This window comes from Galeopterus variegatus, unplaced genomic scaffold (assembly GCF_000696425.1).
Source record: "Galeopterus variegatus unplaced genomic scaffold, G_variegatus-3.0.2 Scaffold979, whole genome shotgun sequence".
In the NCBI taxonomy this organism is placed as follows: Eukaryota; Metazoa; Chordata; class Mammalia; order Dermoptera; family Cynocephalidae; genus Galeopterus; species Galeopterus variegatus.
Window position 1 is genome coordinate 228,444 of NW_007727090.1, and position 19,991 is coordinate 248,434.

General features: G+C 39.0%; 1 protein-coding gene across 3 annotated transcripts in view; it reads right to left on the reverse strand.

The window, feature by feature from the left end:
• Positions 1–1,278: 1,278 nt before the first annotated feature.
• The window catches only part of DNAJC6 (DnaJ (Hsp40) homolog, subfamily C, member 6), a 146,637-nt gene continuing 127,924 nt past the window's right edge, over positions 1,279–19,991 (reverse strand). For all 3 annotated transcript variants that reach the window (XM_008573978.1, XM_008573977.1, XM_008573976.1), the window contains exons 16-19: positions 10,386–10,649; positions 8,106–8,248; positions 4,711–4,887; positions 1,279–3,570 (exon numbers count right to left, since the gene is read on the reverse strand). In XM_008573978.1, coding sequence (XP_008572200.1) covers positions 3,469–3,570; positions 4,711–4,887; positions 8,106–8,248; positions 10,386–10,649 — 686 coding nt within the window. In that variant the 3' untranslated portion in view covers positions 1,279–3,468. The remainder of the gene's footprint in view (positions 3,571–4,710; positions 4,888–8,105; positions 8,249–10,385; positions 10,650–19,991) is intronic.

Below are 19,991 nucleotides of genomic sequence, written 5' to 3' on the forward strand. Positions count from 1 at the left end.
CAGATCTCTGTCAGTCCAAGGAGTTAGGAATGAGGGCCAAGGCACACTTTACTTTGGGATGCCTCTTCCTACTCATGTTTTCCACTCCCCACAACCTGAGGTTTTAATGTAATTCCAGCCCCAATACTCACCTGCAGTGATACACTTTGTCTTATTTACTATCAGTAACAATAACAATACTTACTCTTTAGTGACTATCCACTTGATAAGAGTTTACGTACATAATCCCTAATTCCTCCTTTGCAGGTTTGTTAGAATTCTGTTTTACAAGTGATAAAATTAAGATTATTAATAGATAATTGTAAGTGGAAAAAATTGGGATTCAAACCCAGTCTTTTGGCTTCAAACCAACATGTACCACTATGCCCAAACACCATGATTTATCTTTAGAAACAATCAAAACGTGTTTACTTCACCTAAATTCTCTGATAGGTGTTTCAAGCAGGGAAATTGACCTATTGCTGTGATAACTGTTTTTGGAATTCAACCTTTTTCTTGTTTTTTGTTTTTGCTTTTTGTTTTTTTCAGTGGGTGGGGTGCACCATTCTTGGAGGTGCTGCAATACCAGGTTGATTCATTAACTAGACAGAGCAAGCGCCTATTCCATCTCCTTGCTCCAAAAATCCATTAATATATTGTCCTTGGCTGGAGGACATATCAGACATTAAACTGATGAAAACAGATAACTTCACCTGACGTTAGCCAAAAGACCAAGAAGTGATTGGCATTCAACTTTTGTGTTCATTCCCTACACAAGGGTGTTTTATTAGTGGCATTAGAATCTAACTTGAGCATTCTTCCAGATGTAGAGTACAGTGCTGTTTCAAAAGATTTTGATTTGCAGCATTTGTTTCCAAATGAACATGCTGCTTCCATCCTTGAAGGACTAAATTGTCTGGGACTTTGTTTCTATGACAAAGTCTCAGACTTCCAGGATCAATCTCTTTGCCTCAGCATACAAATTCACTTCTGAAGATCCATTAATATTCTAGCTAGGAACCAGGATTTCTATGCTGATTCTTTTAGAAACATAATATTCATGTAGCATAATCAAAAGTGTATATGTGTCTGAGTATACGCACGTGTGTATCAGCACAGGGACGGTTGAAGTATAAATCCAGAAATCCTGCCGGATTATATTTTGATGCAAATGTATTATATGTTCTTCATATTCTTTCTCCATAACTTTCTTTAAAAATAAACCCTGTCAGCAGGTGATGTAATTCTAGCGTGCCACTGTATTCCTACAAGTGCAAAAATAACTTAGGTTTCTACAAATATTTTTGAGCCTTTTAATATACATTACAAATATTTTAGACCAATCACATTTTGTTGTGTGTAACATATTTACAAAACAAAAAATATATTACAATACTTATGAATGGAACAGTGAATCTGATCAACAACAAGCTCTGTCACAACCAGATATTTAAAAGGAATGTGAAAACCTGTTGGTCTGCAGATGTTAAGAGTTTTAAGACAAATAGGGGTCCAGAATGATAATGTGTCAGGAAAAGAGATATGGGGGGGAATCCCCAAATTTAAGTAAGATTCTTTCTCATTACTAATTATATACTGCTTAATGATCTTTTAAACTGATGTATTATCCAAACATGATACAAAGTTAATATAGTTCTATCATTTCAAAATGTACATGACATCCACATACTATCTTTTTAATTATTATCGTTATATACTGTAGTTCACACAATATCTACAGATGTGAATGAGAAAAAAAATAGGTCACAGCAACATGTCTCACATTCCAATTTTAAATAAGACAAGCACATACTGGATCAAACATTTTATAATACGTTAATAAATAACACCTAGTTTGTTATGGTTACCTTGAACAGTTCACGGTTGTATATTTAAAAAGAGAACATTTTCCGTGAGTTTCGCATTGTCAGTAAAAGGTAAAATAAATACGGACACTCTATAAGAAAAAGAAAAAAAAAAAAGACAGAGAGAGAGATCTGTATAGAACCTAAAGTATTTTGGACATGCTGCTTTTCCAGTATAGTTTGCTAACAAGAAAATTAAAACAGAAACAAAAAATGATTGTCTTTTAAAAACAATTTTTGAAAGCTTTCACAATATTGAGCATGAAGCTTTTAAGATTAGCATGAAAATCGTTTTGCCCATCTGCTTTGTATATATAGGATGTACATTGCGTATGTGCACACCAAAAGAGATCTACTAAAGTCTCAGGATAGCAAACTGCTTTCCCCTCCAAATGAAACCCAGCCAAAATACTGTACTGAAATCTAATCAGTTTGAGATCTGGAAATGTTTCATTCTTGCTTTGCTTTCACAAATGTCCCTGTGTAATTGTTGTTCCTGTAGACCCCCAACTACTTTTAATACAATAAACCCCCCTGTAATGATCCAAGGGGTCCAGATTTGCTGGGTGGGGAGAGGGGACCTGGTTCCTCAAAGCAAATACTGACGAGCCATCTGACTGGGTCTGAAGGTCAGCACAGGTCTCCCACTGCAACAGTGCCTTTCTGACTACTAGTCAGCATTGTCTTCTATTTTCTTGCCACAACCACTCACAAACCTAGAGAAAACTTGAGTCCACACTTGATATCAGTCCTGATAAATTGTGAATGCTAAGGGTATTTTCTTGGCTAAACAAAAAGAAGAGCATTAAGCCTTATGGCAAAGTTGGAAGTTTCTCTCAAATCAGGTTTGAAGTTGTTATTATGGTATTAAGACTTTCTCTTTAATCAACCACAGTTTTCTAAAGGGAAGGGAAGGAAGCAGGCCAACATCGTGACCTGGAAGAAAGATTTCTACATTTTCAGAGTTCCTGTTTTCTTTAGTCAGTATTTCCACTAATTTTTAGCTTATCCAGGAAAGGTTGTTGGTAATCACTGGATTGTGGTATAATCATGTCCCACAATTCAAGTTCTTTTGTTAGTCCTCTTGACCGACACATATGGTACTATGCTAAAGACCACAGTAAATTTCTATTTAAAAAAAAAACAAAAACGTGGTGGTTGTGTTCCTGGAGTCTGTATAAAGACATTGATCAAATAATATCTTTCCAAGAAAACCTAAAAGTGATTATTTAAAACCATTTTGTAATCCTATTACCATAACTTTTGCTTTTTAATCCTATTCTCAGACAATGAAATGGGTGTTATGCCACCTTTAGTGGCCTCTGTTTTCCATTTCCCCCAGAGAAAATGCTGAGTAGGCTCCCCAAAGGGCAGGCTGGAATGTTGTAATGCTACAAGATCATCTCACTAAAAGTTCCTCTCAGGCTTTGGACCTTTTATGGTGGGGACTGAGAAACCAAACATCCACATTCCTTATCAATGAGAAATTAATCCACGAGTAATTTAATAATTTAGTACTGGAAACATGTTACTAGAGTTTTTGGGTCATCTGTGAAAACCTCAGAATTCTGACGCACACTAAGCATTAGCACAGGTCTGCAGCAGAAATGGAAAAGCTCATAAATTAATACAAGGGCTTTTGGCCTTGGTTTTCAAATTCAGACCAGGCATCATTTAGTTCCATGAAAATCATCTTTGCATATTGTTCATAAGGTTGCCCAGTAGCCTATAGAAAAAACAAAAATACACATTAGTACCACAGATGAAATTTTTGTTTATATTAAATTTTTCCCTGTTAATATGTCAGTTCCAAGTAACTGAAATGCTTTTCTATTTAAGCCATTTCTCTATGTGACCCTAATTACTGTAATCTCCCCATAATATCCTCCCCCTAAAAATTCACATAAGGTAGTAGGAATCAGTCAGTGAGTAGATCACAGAGAGCTTATTGGGCAGCAAAATATGCATTGCCATTCTCCAGAAGTATCTACCAATAATTAAGGTTCATGACAGCCTATCTCCAATTCACTGTCTGTATTTCTAAACTCCCATTTTTTCATCTCTAAAAAAAAATTAAGTTCTTTGAGACTCATAACAGGGGCATATGGTTTGTGGATTTTTCTGGGCTCCTGTTTTTCTTTCTCATTTGATTCATCAAAATTTAAGTATTAACACTTTTCTCATTAATTCTTCTATTCAGACTAGTTACAAAAAGTATGGAGAGATGAAAATTAAATACATCAAATTCAAGCACATGTTTCCAAGTGGCACTTCAATCATAGCTTCATGTCATACGACTGGTATAGTCCATATGACAGCAAGATGACTCACGTCTGCCTGAGATGTTTCTATGTATTTTGACGATATCAACTGGGCCATGTGGTAGTTAAAGTTTCTGACAATGTAGATCACTTATATGTATAGATACTTCGATGAAAACATAAACTGACATAATCAATGAATTTAAATCCATTTTGAATATTTCGTTGATTCTCACCAATTTTGCCAACTACATTCTAAAGCTTTTTTGCTGGCTAAATATACTACTGTATCTCCAAAGGAGAAAAACTTTCCTCTCTCCAGCTCTTAGCCTATCCTTACTATTGAAACTCAGGACTACGTCACTGGTAAATCTTACGTCCCTCTAAGTAAAACCCCTGTTCCATTATTTGTACCATATAGTTTGCGTTCTTTTTTGCTCACTTCATGAAGTGTAACTATTTAAATGCCTAATTTTAGTCCATGTACTAAGTTTTATTAAATAAATGGCCTAATCAGAAAATTGAAAGTATGATGTTTTAATACATGCTCATAAAATACTGAAATGAGGATAGGACAAGTGATAAGACAGGGCAGGTATACTCACTTTATCTGGGTGCACCACCAGCACAGCCTTCCTGTACACCTTCTTCACCTGCTCTGGTGTTACCAGGTCCGCCATGCCAACTGGTTTCCACTTGGTCTCCCCAGCCCATAGCACAGTGTGCATTGTGGAGAGAAGGGCTCTAATATTTCTCTCTTTGCCTTCAATCCATTCTAGAATCTGTAAATGCAGGGAGGATTAAGAAACTCAAATGCTTTCTAGTCTAGAAGTTTTGTGCTAGAACCCTGGAAACCCCTCCTGCTACAGCAACATAAAAATACCTAGGGTGCCCTGCACACTCCAAGTTGTTTCTTCTACCTGGTATGCTTTCCCATCTCCACCTCCTGCCTTGTATTTCTGGTTAACACTTCATCATACTTTAAAAGCCTGCTCAGGGGCCGGCCCCATGGCGCACTCGGGAGAGTGCGGCGCTGGGAGCGCAGTGACGCTCCCGCCGAGGGTTTGGATCCTATATAGGACTGTCCGGTGCGCTCAGCCAGTGAGCATGGTATGGGTGACACCACACCAAGGGTTGCGATCCCCTTACCGGTCACGAAAAAGACAAAAAATAAAATAAAATAAAAAAATAAAAGCCTGCTCAGGAATTTCACACTGTGCACCTTTGATAGTTTGAATTCCTTTCTCACTGCCCCCCCCCCGAGTTAATTACTCATTCCTAAAGTATAAATCCCATGCAAGTACACACTGCATCTGTTTTATTCTCTAAACTAACTAAATATCCCTTAAAGAAAAAGACCAAACTTCTCTGGGCTAATCTACCTTAAATGTCTTTCTATCATGATATGTGCCCAACTTTGTTTTAATTGTGTGTTTGTCTTTCCCTGACATATAGCAGATCTGTTTGAGGAAAGATGCTGTTTGTTATATATCGCTGTATCTCAGGAACCAAACAGCATACCTGGCACTGAATAGGTTTGTTAATCTATTTAGCCATTTATCTGAACTATGAACAAATGAGGTGATGAAGTTGAAGGGATTGTAACAATGCATCCGCATTTAGCACCTAAGAGTTCACCAAGTGTTTGTGGTTGGATGAATGGTTTAGTCATGTTAATGATGGTACTCTCCCAAAGAGTTAAACACTCTGTACCAGTTAAATAACCAAACATGCTTATTTATTTATTTATTTATTTATTTTCCTTTTTGTCTTTTTTCGTGACCGGCAATGGGATCGCAACCCTCGGTGTTGCACCCGCACCTCGCTCAGCCAGTGAGCGGGAACCAGTCTCCACATGGGATCCGAACCCTCAGCGGGAGCGCCGCAACGCTCCCAAGTGGTGCACTGTAGCAGTGCGCCACCGGCCGGCCCAAACATGCTTATTTAAAAGAAATAAACAACCTTCTTTTATAGAAAACTGTCAGAGTTTGCCTAATGAGCAAAGGTTATGGAGATGGAGCACAAAGTTTTTGGAAAGAATATTAAGCCTGTGTGATGTCATGGAAAGTGAAAAACAAATGCAAACAGGAGATCCTACATCGTACTCAAAAAAGTATCAAACGGGCCGGCCCCGTGGCTCACTCAGGAGAGTGCGGCGCTGTGAGCATCGAGGCCGTGGGTTCAGATCCTGTACAGGGATGGCCGGTGCGCTCATTGTCTGAGCGTGGTGTGCACCACACCATGCTGAGGGTTGCGATCCCCTTACCGGTCAGGAAAAAAAAAAAAAAGTATCAAAGAATCTGTACACGCACAACAAATATTCAAATCTGTCAGGAAATTATGGAGAACACTCATATATTTTTTCAAAATGTGTAAGATTGACTTGCTGTGTACATCCTGGTTTTGGAGATGCTTTAATGCAGAGACAGATCAGATCCTACTCTTTCAGTTTGTTATAGTTTCAGCACATTTAGTATTTTGTCACATAGAAATTCAGCCTCCCCATCTGTGAAGAGCATTCCAATTCTCTTGATCTTTACAAGCTCTTCCAAGGCCTCACACCATTCATCAATGTACCAACATAACCACCCTTCTGTTTCCAAGCTAATCTGTGTCCGCCTGTCCACACAACAACCTCATCTATGAAGTAAAGTTTGTTTCCTTCTATGAAATAAGGGGGTTAGATCTGTTGATTTGCAAACTTTAAAAAACAAACAAAAAAATGCAGAAACATTATTTTTCCACAAATCAAATCTTACGTATGCCTCCAGAATCAAAAACGGATAAGAGTAGAACTGCTCTGGGCAACAGTGGATGAGGCAATGGGGAAGACAGCGTTCACACTTCCCTCAGCCTTCCTCTCCTCCACCTTCCCTAACCTACACATCTAATCTTACAGGAGTTAGTAATTCCCAGGTACATAAATATTTCTCTCTGTATCAGCAGGCTAAAGATCCTGGGAGCTTCAGTCAATTTGATCTAATAAAAAGCTCTCAAGGCAGAAAGAGAAAACATAAATAAAGCATTCTTCTTACCACCAAATTCTAATGATTTGTCTGTAGAATCTGAATGCCATCTGAATATCAAAATCATATCTTAAAGAGTACCACTACTCAAAAGAAACCTATATTACCAAACCATGGGATAAATTTTATTTTATTGAAAAAGTTAGGGCCGGCCCGGTGGCGCACTGTTATAGTGCGCCGCTTGGGAGCACAGTGGCGCTCCCGCCGAGGGTTCGGATCCCACATACAGACCAGTTCCCGCTCACTGGCTGAGCGAGGTGTGGGAGCAACACCGAGGGTTGTGATCCCGTTGCCGGTCCCGGTCCGGTACGGGCGCGACACTGAGGGTTGCGATCCGTTGCCGGACATGGAAAAAGACAAAAAGGAAAAAAAAGAAAAAGTTAAACAGCCTGTGCAACCCTCTGCAAAGCTACTTTACTATTAAAGGGCACAGCTGTACTCAAGTCACAGATTCAGGGACCATGCAAAATATGGTAGTCACCAGAAGTCTAACATGGTGCCTTCTTTAGGTGCTATGGTCTGAATGTTTGTGTACCCCCAAGATTCATATGTTGAAATTCTAACCCCCAAAGTGATGATTTTAGGAGGTGGAGCCTTTGGGAGGTGATTATATTTGGGAGGGCTCTGCCCTCATGAATGGGATTAGTGCTCTTATAAAAGAGGTCTGAGAAAAACCCCTCTTCCCTCTGCCATGTGAGGGCACAGAGAGAGAAAAGACCACCGACTGTGAACCAGGAAGAGGGCCCTCACCAAAAACTGATCCTACTGGTACTCTGATCTTGGACTTCCAGCCTCCAGAACTGTGAGAAATAAATTTCTATTGTTTATAAACCACCCAGTTTGTGGTATTTTGTTATAGCAGCCTGAATGAACTAAAACAATAGGTTAGTCTCATGTTGATGACTCCAAATACATGTCTTTATCAGATGACCTTATCACATAGGATAAGCACACTGAGTCAGGGGCTCACTCACCTTTAATTTCTCAGGATCCATTTCCTTAGCCAACTCCTCCTTTCTCATCTCAGCTATTGTTCGAGGCCCCTTTTTGTCTTTGTGAGCATTGAAACCCTGACCAGAAAGCAGCTCTTCAAAGTCAGCTGCTTTTTGCTTCCCTTCTGCAATATAATTTTTGAAAATAATTATAGCATTTATTCTTAAACATAATATCATACCATTATCTCAGAGCACTTAGAGTCTTCAGGGTGCTTTTACATATCTTAAACCCCTTATGCCTCATACTTACCTTGTGAGCAAGGTAAGAGACTCTTGTGCCCATTTTACAGATGAGAAAATTGAAGTCTGGAGATCTGTGCAGAATCATATAATATGTACATGGAAGGCTAGGCCTGGAGGTTGGATCATTAAACTAAATCCAATTCCATTTCTATTGTACCTTCTTTTTAGAAGAGGACACTCATATAATTTCCTCAATCATAACTAATTAGCATCAGTGATAGGAATAGGAACTGGGTTTTGGTACTTGAAATCCATTCATGCTACTACTCTCCTGCCCACACCCAACTGACAGTTTTCGTTGATCACAGTACTCTTTCCTCCAAGTCTGGTTGTGACCTCACGATCTTTCTCAATCTGTTTGAAGAGGCAGCCGAGCATGGTGGCAAAGAAGAAAGGCTCTAGAGCCAGACTCCCATGTTTAAATTCCAACTCTGCCAGGTATTAGGGATGTGACTTCAGGCAAGTTATTTACCATCTCTGTGCCTCAGTTTCCTCACCTGCTAAATGGGGATGGTGTTAATAATATTACTTACCTCATAGGATTGCTGCTCATTCATAGAGAATGAATAAGTTAACATTTAAAACAGTGCTTGGCGATATAAATTTTGTTAGACTAAAATGAAAAATGAACCAAAACACAGAAGTCCATGTAGTCAATGCCAATCAACCAAAATCAGTTTTTGAGTTGAAATCCATTTGCCATCTCTATAGTCTAAGATGTTCTGGACACACACAAGTGCACACGCCCCAATGTAAGTGCTCTAAGACTAGGGATTTTATCTGTCTCATTCACTGATCTACCCCAGTGTTTTCTACACTGAAGATACTCCCTAAGTATTTGCTGATTGAAGATATCCACATCTACTCAAAGTAAAAATGGAGGGGAAGCCACATGACTCTATAGAATTGTCTAAGGAATACCCCTGCTAACCAAAGAATAAGCATGATGTTACATATTCCCAACAACACAAGTAGAATTCCTGTCATGTTAATTTTAGTGTCATGTTAATGAGAAGGCACCTATGTCATAGTCAGTGGAGTATGGCAGTTAACAGCAGGGGTCCTGGAGCCAGATTGCCAGGGTTCAAATTGTGGCTCTGTCATTTATAAGCTGTAAGAATTTAAGAAATTATTAGTCTGTGTTTCATAGATTCCTCATCTACAATATGGGGTTGGTTTTGAAAATTATATGAAATAATACATAAAAAATACTTAAAATAGCACCAGGCAAATAGTAAGCACTCAATAAATGTTAGCCACTGCTACTAGGAAAAATAGAAGAATTGCCTTTTCCATGTTTCATAGAAAGAAAGGCCTGTTCCTTCATTATGTCCCCATATACTTCATTGTAGGGTATCATCAAATCAACTGAAATGTAAAATGTATAAAAACAGGCCTTTCAACAAATTCAATTCTAACCATCCCTCCTATTCAAAATATATTATTTTTTACACTTCTCAAGAATCCCACACAGAGTGTTCTCCAGCCTCAGGTGCTGGCACCATCACAGGTGCCCCACTGGTCACAGGAATCCACCAACCAGAGTACAAGAAAGACCAATGTCCAGGACAGAAACACTCCTCTAATTGGGATCTAAGGGTATATCTGAACACAGTGTTTGAAAGGTTCTCAATCTTTTTCTTTCACCTCCTCTTTCAAAACTTTAAGATCCATCCACCCCTCCACTCACATCCATTCAATGTTCACTCAGTGCCTACTACATGCCAAACACTTTGCTAGGTGCTAATGACAACATGGCAAATAAGACACAGTTCCTGCCCTCCATTTAGTTCCAGTCTACAGAGATACAGACAAGTGAGCCAGCAGTCACAAAATGTGTAAATGTTAGGAGCATGGTAAACCCAGTGTGCTCCAGGTACCACATTGGGAGATGAGATTATGTGGTGTCTCTACAACTATACGATTGCCTCCAAAATTACTGGAATTGTTTTCTGTCTCCTTCAGACACACATACCCAGGCAGTCTGACAGCTAGGCCCCACACTATCATCCTTACCCAGATTAGTTGATCCTTTCCCACGTTCATTCTGGCCTCCAGGCATGGCTGAGAAGCTCACGTTGTAGTTGGGTCGGTTCTGGGGAGAGGAGTGAGGCATGCTGGGCTGTGGCTTAGACTGTGACTGCTGCCAGCTGTAGCCACCTCCTTGCTGCCACCCTCCACCCACAGGCTGCGGAGATGCTTTCTGTGGCGAGCTGAGAGGTGGAAATCCTCCACCCAATCCAGTTGGTGTGGTGGGTTTGCTGGCAAATGAAGAACTACCTACAGAAAAAAAAAAAAAAGGGAGAATGAAGGTAAGGTTATTTTAAGTAGCCTCTAACTCTTGTGTCTCAAGATATTGTTTGCAATGATTTTAGTGGAAATTGCCTTGACTGATAGAATAATTAACCTTTCTAGTAAATAAAGAAGTTGTAGGCATATAAATTAATTCCTTAATCCCCAAAATACATTTTTAGGTATGTATTAATAGCCTCATTTTTTCTTCAGATGAACAAACTTGAACTCAGAGTTGCAGTTGTAATTTTTTAAGTAATTTTTTCAAGACACACAGCCAGTAACTGGCAGAACTAACACTTGAATCTAGAACTTTAACTCCAAGCTAGATGAGCCCTGGCTCTGCTCACCATGCAATCCCTCCCAGCCCTCCTGCTTTCTAAACAGATTCTATTTCTTCACTAGAGTGAAAAACTACCAAATGACAAGAACAGGAAATAAAAACAGAGTAAGTTCATTCATTAAAGAGCTACTTTGACTTCAATTATCAGGATTAGTCATAGCATGGTTATTGCCTAAGAGTATATAAAGATATTTTGAAATTTCACAAGTAGATTTCAATTTCATACTCCATGTATTTCATTGCAGGACAGCAAAAACAGCCAGCACTCTGACAACTTTGAACGGGACAAAGAATCTTATTCAAGCTTTAAAAAATGATGCAACTTTGTGCCAGGAATTTAAGTAGAATCCTTATTCCATTGTCTCCAAACTTTTAAGCCCTCACTGCATGTATGCTGGGCTATTTCCAAAATATGAAGACCAGCTGTGGCTTATGTTTAAAGAGATAAAATAAGAAATTGAAATGTGGTGATCTCCAAGGATCCTTTCATGCAACAAGCCCAAACAGTGATAATACAATAATTAATATTTATATAGCACTTTAGAGTTTACAAAATGTTTTTATGTACATTACGGCCTTTGATCTACACAATATCCTTAGGAGGTAAGTAGTATTACTGTCCCTACTTTAAGGATGAGGATATCAAGGCTCAGAGAGGTTTATTGATATGCTCATAGTCACACAGTTAGTTGATGGAGCTGAGACTTAACCATATTGTTCCTATCACCAAATGTCATGCTCATTTGCCTCATAATCCCTATTTCCTCCCCAAATATCTCAGCCTTTCACTACAACTCGCCCCTTGCTGTCTCTTCTTTCTATAGATATTTCTCCTATATTCTGATCCTGGGACTTCTCTTTCCTTCCCCACTGGGAATGTAGTATTATGGCAACTGGACTTGGAGTTAATCTGGGTTTGAGTCCCTGCTCTATAACTCATGAATCATTCATCTTTCCATGCATTTATTCATTCATGCATTTATTCATCCACCAGTATTTGTTGAACATCTATTATGTGCCAGGTACTACATGGGCACTGAGCATCTAACTGAAACAGAATATAGAAAGTCCTTGCTCTTCTAAATCTAGTGAAAAGCTTCACCTCTTTGAGCCTCAGTTTCCTCATCTATGAAATCAAAACTATGCCTATATCACAGATATACTAAAGAGACTCAACAGTTACATAAAAGTGCTTCACAACCCTTGACTGAAGTAAGCTAAGAGGCATTATATATTATAAAATAACGCCAAACTCATATGCCAAGCATATGCCTGGTACTCCATAAGGGCTCAGTAAATACTTGATAATAGGGAAAGGTAATGGCAGGGCCTGTACTCAAGCCTGGCATTGCCCCCATTGTTCTGTAACTCACAGCATGAAGCATCTCCTCATGTGCCCTGGGCCCTCTTGCCAACAGCACATCAACATACACTTAAGGCTGGGTTTCTTTTTATATTTTAAGGAGGTTTACTTTGTTCTAAATTATGAACTATTTTAAAATTCAGTAAATATGGAAAAGCCTAAAAAACAAACAAAAAAACCCTTCCACATTCCCACCACACTCATTTACTCATTCATTTATGAAATACTATTGAGCATCTACGTGCTGGGCTGCAGATACAGTGGTGAGAAGGCAGATGCTGACTTTGCTCTCACAGGCTTCATCAACATTGTAGGATTTTCTGATGTCTACCTTTCCAGAATATTTTCTACTCATGCTCAGCAATTCTAATTGTCAATGCTATTGAAGCAGAGAACTGACAAATACGAAGCAGTAGCTAAACCCAGAGGCCAATGCTATCCTCATTAAAAGCTAAAGCAGCACTTCTCAGCACATTGGAATTACCTGGGGAGTTTTTTGTGTTTTGTTTTAATGTCTCATCATGTGCAGCACCTACAATAGTGGATATTTTACACTTGATTAAGGTTACTCTCTCCTGCTATATCATAAGCTCCAGCAGGAATGTATCTGCCTTGATTCTTTATTATAGCCTGAATGCCCACTGCATAGCAAGTTCTCAAAAATACCTATTTAATGAGGGAGTTAATGCTGCAGGTAGAAAACCACTGTCTAAGGAACTGAAGCGATACTCCTTCCCACACTCAGCCTCACCAGCTTCTAAACCTGTTTCTGCTCCAGAGTTTCTAAGACCTCCTAGTAAGTCTGGGAGGAATTAAAATTCTCCTCTCCCTCAATTTTCCTTTTAATCCATTCACAACTTCTAATGATCTCCTCTATCAGGTGGTTCTTCTGCCACGACTGAGTTCAGATAATCACCTTGTCCCGCAGCAGCCTGCAGTTGGCTCTTCCCGTGCCTGCTCTTGCCCTCATTCTTACTGTCTCTCTTAAATGTGTCCAGAGACATCTTCCTAAAATGCAAAACTAACTGCCCTCTCAATTTGCCCTCAGGTTAAAGTCCAAACCAACTGTGAAGTCTTTCATGTGTCAGCCTCACCTGTTCAACCCCATCTCTCCCTGCTCCTTCCCGTCACAGGTCCCCAGCTTGCACCGCCAGCACTCATGTGGGACCTTTAAACATGCCCTTCCTTCCCCCTGGCTCTCTTCCCTGACTCATATCCTAACTATATCACCACCTCTGCCAGCCCTTCCCTAGACACCAGACTCTGGCTTAGGTGATCTCAGAACCCCTGTGAACTACTTCAATCCTCTAGCTCCTTTCGTACTGTATTACAGTTGCTATGTAACCGAGGTGGTCACCTGGGGAGCTTGTAACACTCCCTCTGCACAAGCCACATCCAGACTAAGAATATCAGAGTGTCTATGGAAAGAACCAAGACATCAGAAGTGCATCAGAATTGGTTATTGGATAATAATGCCTTAAGGAAAAAGACACTGTCTTCTGTCTTCTCTCAACTGCAACTGTATAATTTGGAAGTTTAATTTTTACTCTCAGAGTACTCGCCTAGGAGTCAAAAATTCTGGCTTGTAGCTCTCACTTATATGCCTGTTCACTGTGTGGCTTTAGGAAAGCCACTTAATTTTTCTAAGTTATTCAATTTAATAAATGGGGAGATTTAGGAAACCAGTTTCCTCAGAGGAAAGCTGTAAGAATTATTGCATTTCAAAAACGACAGAGACTCTTGAGCAGGTTTGCTGTTTGTAGCAATACAGACACAGACGCAGCTATTCTGAAACTATTTATGTTGTCTAACTGTAAATGTTGTTGCAATCTAGGGAAACAGAAGATACAAATATGGATAGAAGGCAGGGAAGAACGCTGTGGTATTGGATTGTAATTATACATACTTGTTTGTTCATCTCCTATCTCTGTCTCCTGAAAGGTAGCACAATGACCAATGAACACACGTAGCACACAGACCTCAATGTCTAAACGCCATTCCTCACCAAAGGGAATGAGGGGTCCTTGGAGAATGACTGCTTCTAGAACTGTGGAGTAAAAAGTTCTAGATAAGCCTTGAACATCCTGTTCCATAAAGGAAGAAAGTTCTCAAAAACTGATGGAATCCAGTGAAAAGGACATAGAAGCCAGAACAAAGGAGCTTTCATAAACCAAATCAAGGATGAGGTTATCAAAGTAAATAGTGACAGTAATGGATGATAACCTATTGAACCAAAGAAGAATCCATTAGTCCATCCTGTTGATAGCCATAGATGATAGAGATGATCATGACAGATAGATAAATGGATAGATAGGTAGACAGGAGATTATTCCCTACAGTAAAGTGCTAAGACAGAATTAGAAAATCACAATTTTGCAAACATCATGGTAATAATTTCTTTAGGTCAGAATCATTAATAAATGCTAAAACCAGATGGGTAAAAGTCAGATGGAAAATAGGATATTCTCAAATAGGATTATCTCAAGTAGAATAGTCTCAAAATACCTGTCCCAGAATACTTACTAATTGCAAAGGGAAAATGGTAAATTAATAGTGAAGAAACCTGGCAGATACCACCTTAAACAAGTGATCAAAGTTAACATCAAAGCCAAACTGAGACTTTCTGGATTGGCCTGTACCCTTCAAATATCAATGTCATGAAAGATAAGGAAAGGCTGAGGAATTATTCCAGATTAAAGGAGTCTAAGAAGACATGACAACTAAATGCAAAACATGGTGCTGCATTTTTTTTTAATTGAAACACAGTTGATTGTACATATCTGTGGGGTACAGAGTTGAATATCAGTACTGGTGTGCAATGTGTGATGCTCAAATTAGGATAATTAGTATATTCACCATTATACAATGTAATCGATTTTTGAGGCCCTTTACCAATTCCTTCCTTACCCCTCACCCTCTCCCTTTCCTACGTCTGGTAACTTCAGTTCTGTTCTCTCCTTTTGAAAGTTCAATGAATTATTGTGATGGTTTTATCTTTCTTTTTTTTTTTTTTTTTTTTTCCTGTGGCTTTTAGCTCCCAATTATAACTGAGGTCATGCACTATTTCTCTTTCTGTGCCTAACTTATTGCACTTAACATAATTTTATCTAAGTTCACGCATTTTGCTGCAAATGGCAGTATTTCATTCTTTTTACAGCAGAGTAGTATTGCATTGTGTAAATACACCACATTTTCCTTATCCAGTCATGCAACAATGGACATTTTTTCCAGTAATTAAAAATTTTAGGGCCGGCCCGGTGGCGCACTGGATAGTGCGCCGCTTGGGAAGCATGGCGGCGCTCCCACCGAGGGTTCGGATCCCACATACAGACCGGAGCGAGGTGCGGGAGCAACACTGAGGGTTGCGATCCCGTTGCCGGTCCCCGGTCCGGTACGGGGGCAACACTGAGGGTTGCGATCCGTTGCCGGACATGGAAAAAAGACAAAAGACAAAAAAAAAAAAAAAAAATTTATTTATCTATCTATCTATTTATTTATTTATTTATTTATTTTTAATTTTATTTTATTTTGTCAATATATAATGTGGTTGATTATTGTGGCCCATCACCGAAACCTCCCTCCCTCCTCCCTCTCCCCCTCCCTCCCGAATTGCAACAATGGACATTTAGGTTGGTTCCAACTCTTGGCTACTGTAAATAGAGCTGCAATAAACATGGGAGGATAGGTATCCCTTCGACATGATGATTTCCATTCCTTTGTGTATATACTCAGCAGTGGTACTGCTGGATCATATGGCAGTTCCATCTAGTTGTTTAAGGAAATTCCATACCATTTTCCATAATGGCTGAACCAACTTACAGCCCCACCAACAGTGTAGGAGGGTTCCCCTTTCTCTGCATCCTTGCCAGCGTTTGTTATTCTCTTTATTTTTTATAATAGCCAGTCTAACTGGGGTGAAGTGACATCTCAATGTGGTTTTGATTTGCATCTCCCTGATGCTTAGTGATGTTGAGCATTTTTTCATGTGTCTGTTGGCCATTTATATATCTTCCTTTTAAAAATGCCTATTTAGGGGCCGGCCCGGTGGCGCACTGGATAGTGTGCCGCTTGGGAAGCGCGGCAGCGCTCCCGTCCGAGGGTTCGGATCCCACGTACAGACCGGCTCCCGCTCACTGGCTGAGCAAGGCGCGGGAGCAACGCCGAGGCTTGCGATCCCGTCGCCGGTCCCCGGTCCGGTACGGGGGCAACACTGAGGGTTGCGATCCGTTGCCGGACAAGGAAAAAAGACAAAAAGACAAAAAAATAAATAAATAAATAAAAAATAAAAATAAAAATAAAAATGCCTATTTAGCTTTTTGCCCATTTTTTAATTGGGTTATTTGTTTTTTTACTGTTAAGTTGTTTGAGTTCCTTCTATATTCTGGATATTAATCCTTTGACAGATGCATAGTTTGCAAATATTTTCTCCCACTCTGTAGGTTGCATTTTCATCTGTGAAATGTTTCCTTTGCTGTGCAGAAGCTTTTTATTTTGATATAATCCAATTTGTTTATTTTCCCTTTTGTTGTCTGTACTTTTGGGGTCATATTCATAAAGTCTTTGCCCAGTCCTACTTCCTGAAGTGCTTCCCCTATGCTTTCTTTTAGGAGTTTTATAGTTTCAGGTCTTGTATTTAAGTCTTTAATCCATTTTGAGTTGCTTTTGGTATATAGCAATAGGTATGGGTCTAGTTTCATCTTCTACATATGGATCTCCAGTTTTCCCAGCAGCATTTATTGAAGAGGCATTCTTTTCCCCAATGTATGTTCTTGGTGCCTTTGTCAAAGATCAGTTGGCTGTAAGTATGTGGGTTGATTTCTAGGATCTCTATTCTGTTCCATTGGTCCATGCATCTGTTTTTATGCCAGTACCATGCTGTTTTGGTTACTATGGCTTTGTAGTATAATTTGAAGTGAGGTAGTGTTATGCCTCCAGCTTTATTTTTATTTTTTTATTTATTTATTTATTTATTTGTTTGTTTGTTTGTTTATTTATTTATTTATTTATTTTGCTCAGGATTGCTTTGGCTATTCGGGGTCTTTTGTTGTTCCATATGAATGTTAGTATTGTTTTTTTCTATTTCTATAAAGAATGTCATTGATGGGGATTGCATTGAATCTATAGATTGCATTGGGTATATGGACATTTTTACAATGTTAATTCTTCCAACCCAAGAGTATGGAATGTCTTTCCATCTTTTTGTGTCCTCTTTAATTTCTTTCAACAATGATTTGTCGTTCTCATTATAGAGATCTTCTACCTCCTTGGTTAAATTGATTCCTAGGTATTTCATTTTTTTTTTTGATGACTATTGTAAATGGGCTAGCTTTCTTGATTTCTTATTTTGATAGTTCACTGTTGGAGTATTAAAATGCTACTGATTTCTGCATGTTGATTTTGTATACTACAACATTACTGAAATCATTTATCAACCCTACGAGTTTTTTGTAGAGTCTTTAGGTTTTTCTATATATGTGATCATGTCATCTGCAAACAGCGACAGTTTGACTTCATCTTTTCCAATCTGGATGCCCTTTATTTCTTTCTCTTGCCTGATTGCTCTAGCTGGTACTTCCAATAGTATGTTAAATAGGAGTGGTGAAAGTGAGCATCCTTGTCTTGTTCCCATTCTTTTTTTTTTTTTTTTTTTTTTTTTTTTTTTGACCAGTAAGGGGATCACAACCCTCGGCACAGTGCAGTCCACACCACACTCAGCCAGTGAGCATACTGGCCATCCCTCTATAGGATCCTAACCTGCGGCCTCGGCACTCCCAGCAGCGCACTCTCTCGAGTGAGCCACGGGGGTGGCCCTTGTTCCCATTCTTAAGGGGAAAACTTTTAACCTTTCCCATGCAGGATGATATTGGCAGTGGGTTTGTTATATACGGCTTTTATTGTGTTGAGATACTTCCCTTCTATACCTAATTTGCTGAGAGTCTTTATCATGAAGGGATGCTGAATTTTGCTGAATGCTTTTCTGTGTACACTGAGAAAATCATATGGATTTTGTCCTTGGTGTTGTTGATGTGGTATATCACATTTATTGACTTGTGTATGTTGAACCATCCGTGCATCCCTGGGATGAATCCCACTTGATCATGATGTATAATTTTTTTTATGTATTACTGCATCCTATTTGCTACTATTTTATTGAGGATTTTTGCACCTATGGTCATCAAAGATATTGGCCTATAGTTTTCTATTTTCGTTGTATATTTGTCTGGTTTTGGTATCAGAGTGATGCTGGCCTCATGGGATGAGTTTGGGAGAATGGTTTTGGAATAGTTTAAAGAGAATTGGTATTAATTCCTCTTTAAAGTTTTGGTAGAATTCAGCACTAAAGCCATCTAGTCCTGGGCTTTTCTTTGTTGGGAGATTGCTTACTACTGCTACAATCTCATTGCTTGTTATTGGTCTATTCAGATTTTCTATGTATTCTTGGTTCAGTCTTGGTAGTTTGTATGTGTCCAGAAATTTGTCCATTTCCTCCAGGTTTTCAAATTTGTTGGCATACAGTTGTTTATAATAGTGTCTAATGATTCTTTGTATTTCTGTGGTATCAGCTGTAATGTCTCCTTTTTCATTTCTAATTTTTGTTATTTGAGTCTTCTCTCATCTTTTTTAAATTAGCCTACCTAATGATTTGTCTATTTTGTTCATCTTCTCAAAAAACCAACTTTTTTTTTCATTGATCTTTTGTATCATTTTTGGCTTCCTATTTCATTTAGTTCTGCTCTGATCTTAATTATTTCCTTCTGTCTACTAATTTGAAGATTGAATTGTTCTTGTTTTTCTAGTTCTTTAAGGTGTAGCATTAGGTTGTTTATTTGAAATCTTTCTATTCTTTCGATGTAAGCATGTATTGCAATAAACTTCCCTCTTAGTAGTGCTTTTGCAGTAACCCACAGGTTTTGGTATGATGATGATGTGTCTTTATTTTCATTAGTTTTGAGACATATTTTGATTTCCTGTTTAATTTCTTGTACCCATATGTCATTCAGGAGCATATTGTTTAATTTTCATGTGTTTGTATAGTTTCCAGAGTTTTGCTCATTATTGATTTCTAGCTTTAATCCATTGTAGTCTAAAAAGATACTTGAAATAACTTCAATTTTTTAAAATTTGTTGAGACTTGATTTATGACCTAACATTTTGTCTATCCTGGACAATATACATCAACAGGCCTCCATGGCCTAGTCCCTGGGGAACTTAGTGATTCCTTGCTGAAGTTGGTGACACTACGTTGGTTCGTCCAGAATGTGAGCAAGCTCTTGAGTTCTTGGGAGAAGCACACTGGTGCCCTGTCACTTTTTGGCTGTGGTGGGTGACCCTTGGCAGGTCTGTTGGCATCCTTGCTGGCTCCCCGTGACCCTGATAGGTACACTGGCATATACTGGTGCTCCTCAGTTTAAATGGATGACCCTGGGCAGATTTTCTCTTTCATACAGGCAGAAGCTTTTCCTGGGATTTTGCTTCCCCCTTGGGGGATGGGTTGGTGGTGACTGGGAATTTTCTTCCTTACTCTATTTGAGTGTCCTGAGTTTTTGTACTCTTTTTTTTTTTTTTTTTTTTTTTTTTCTTTTTTTAAAAAGCCCCCCCCCGCCCCCCCCCGGGGGGTGTGGGG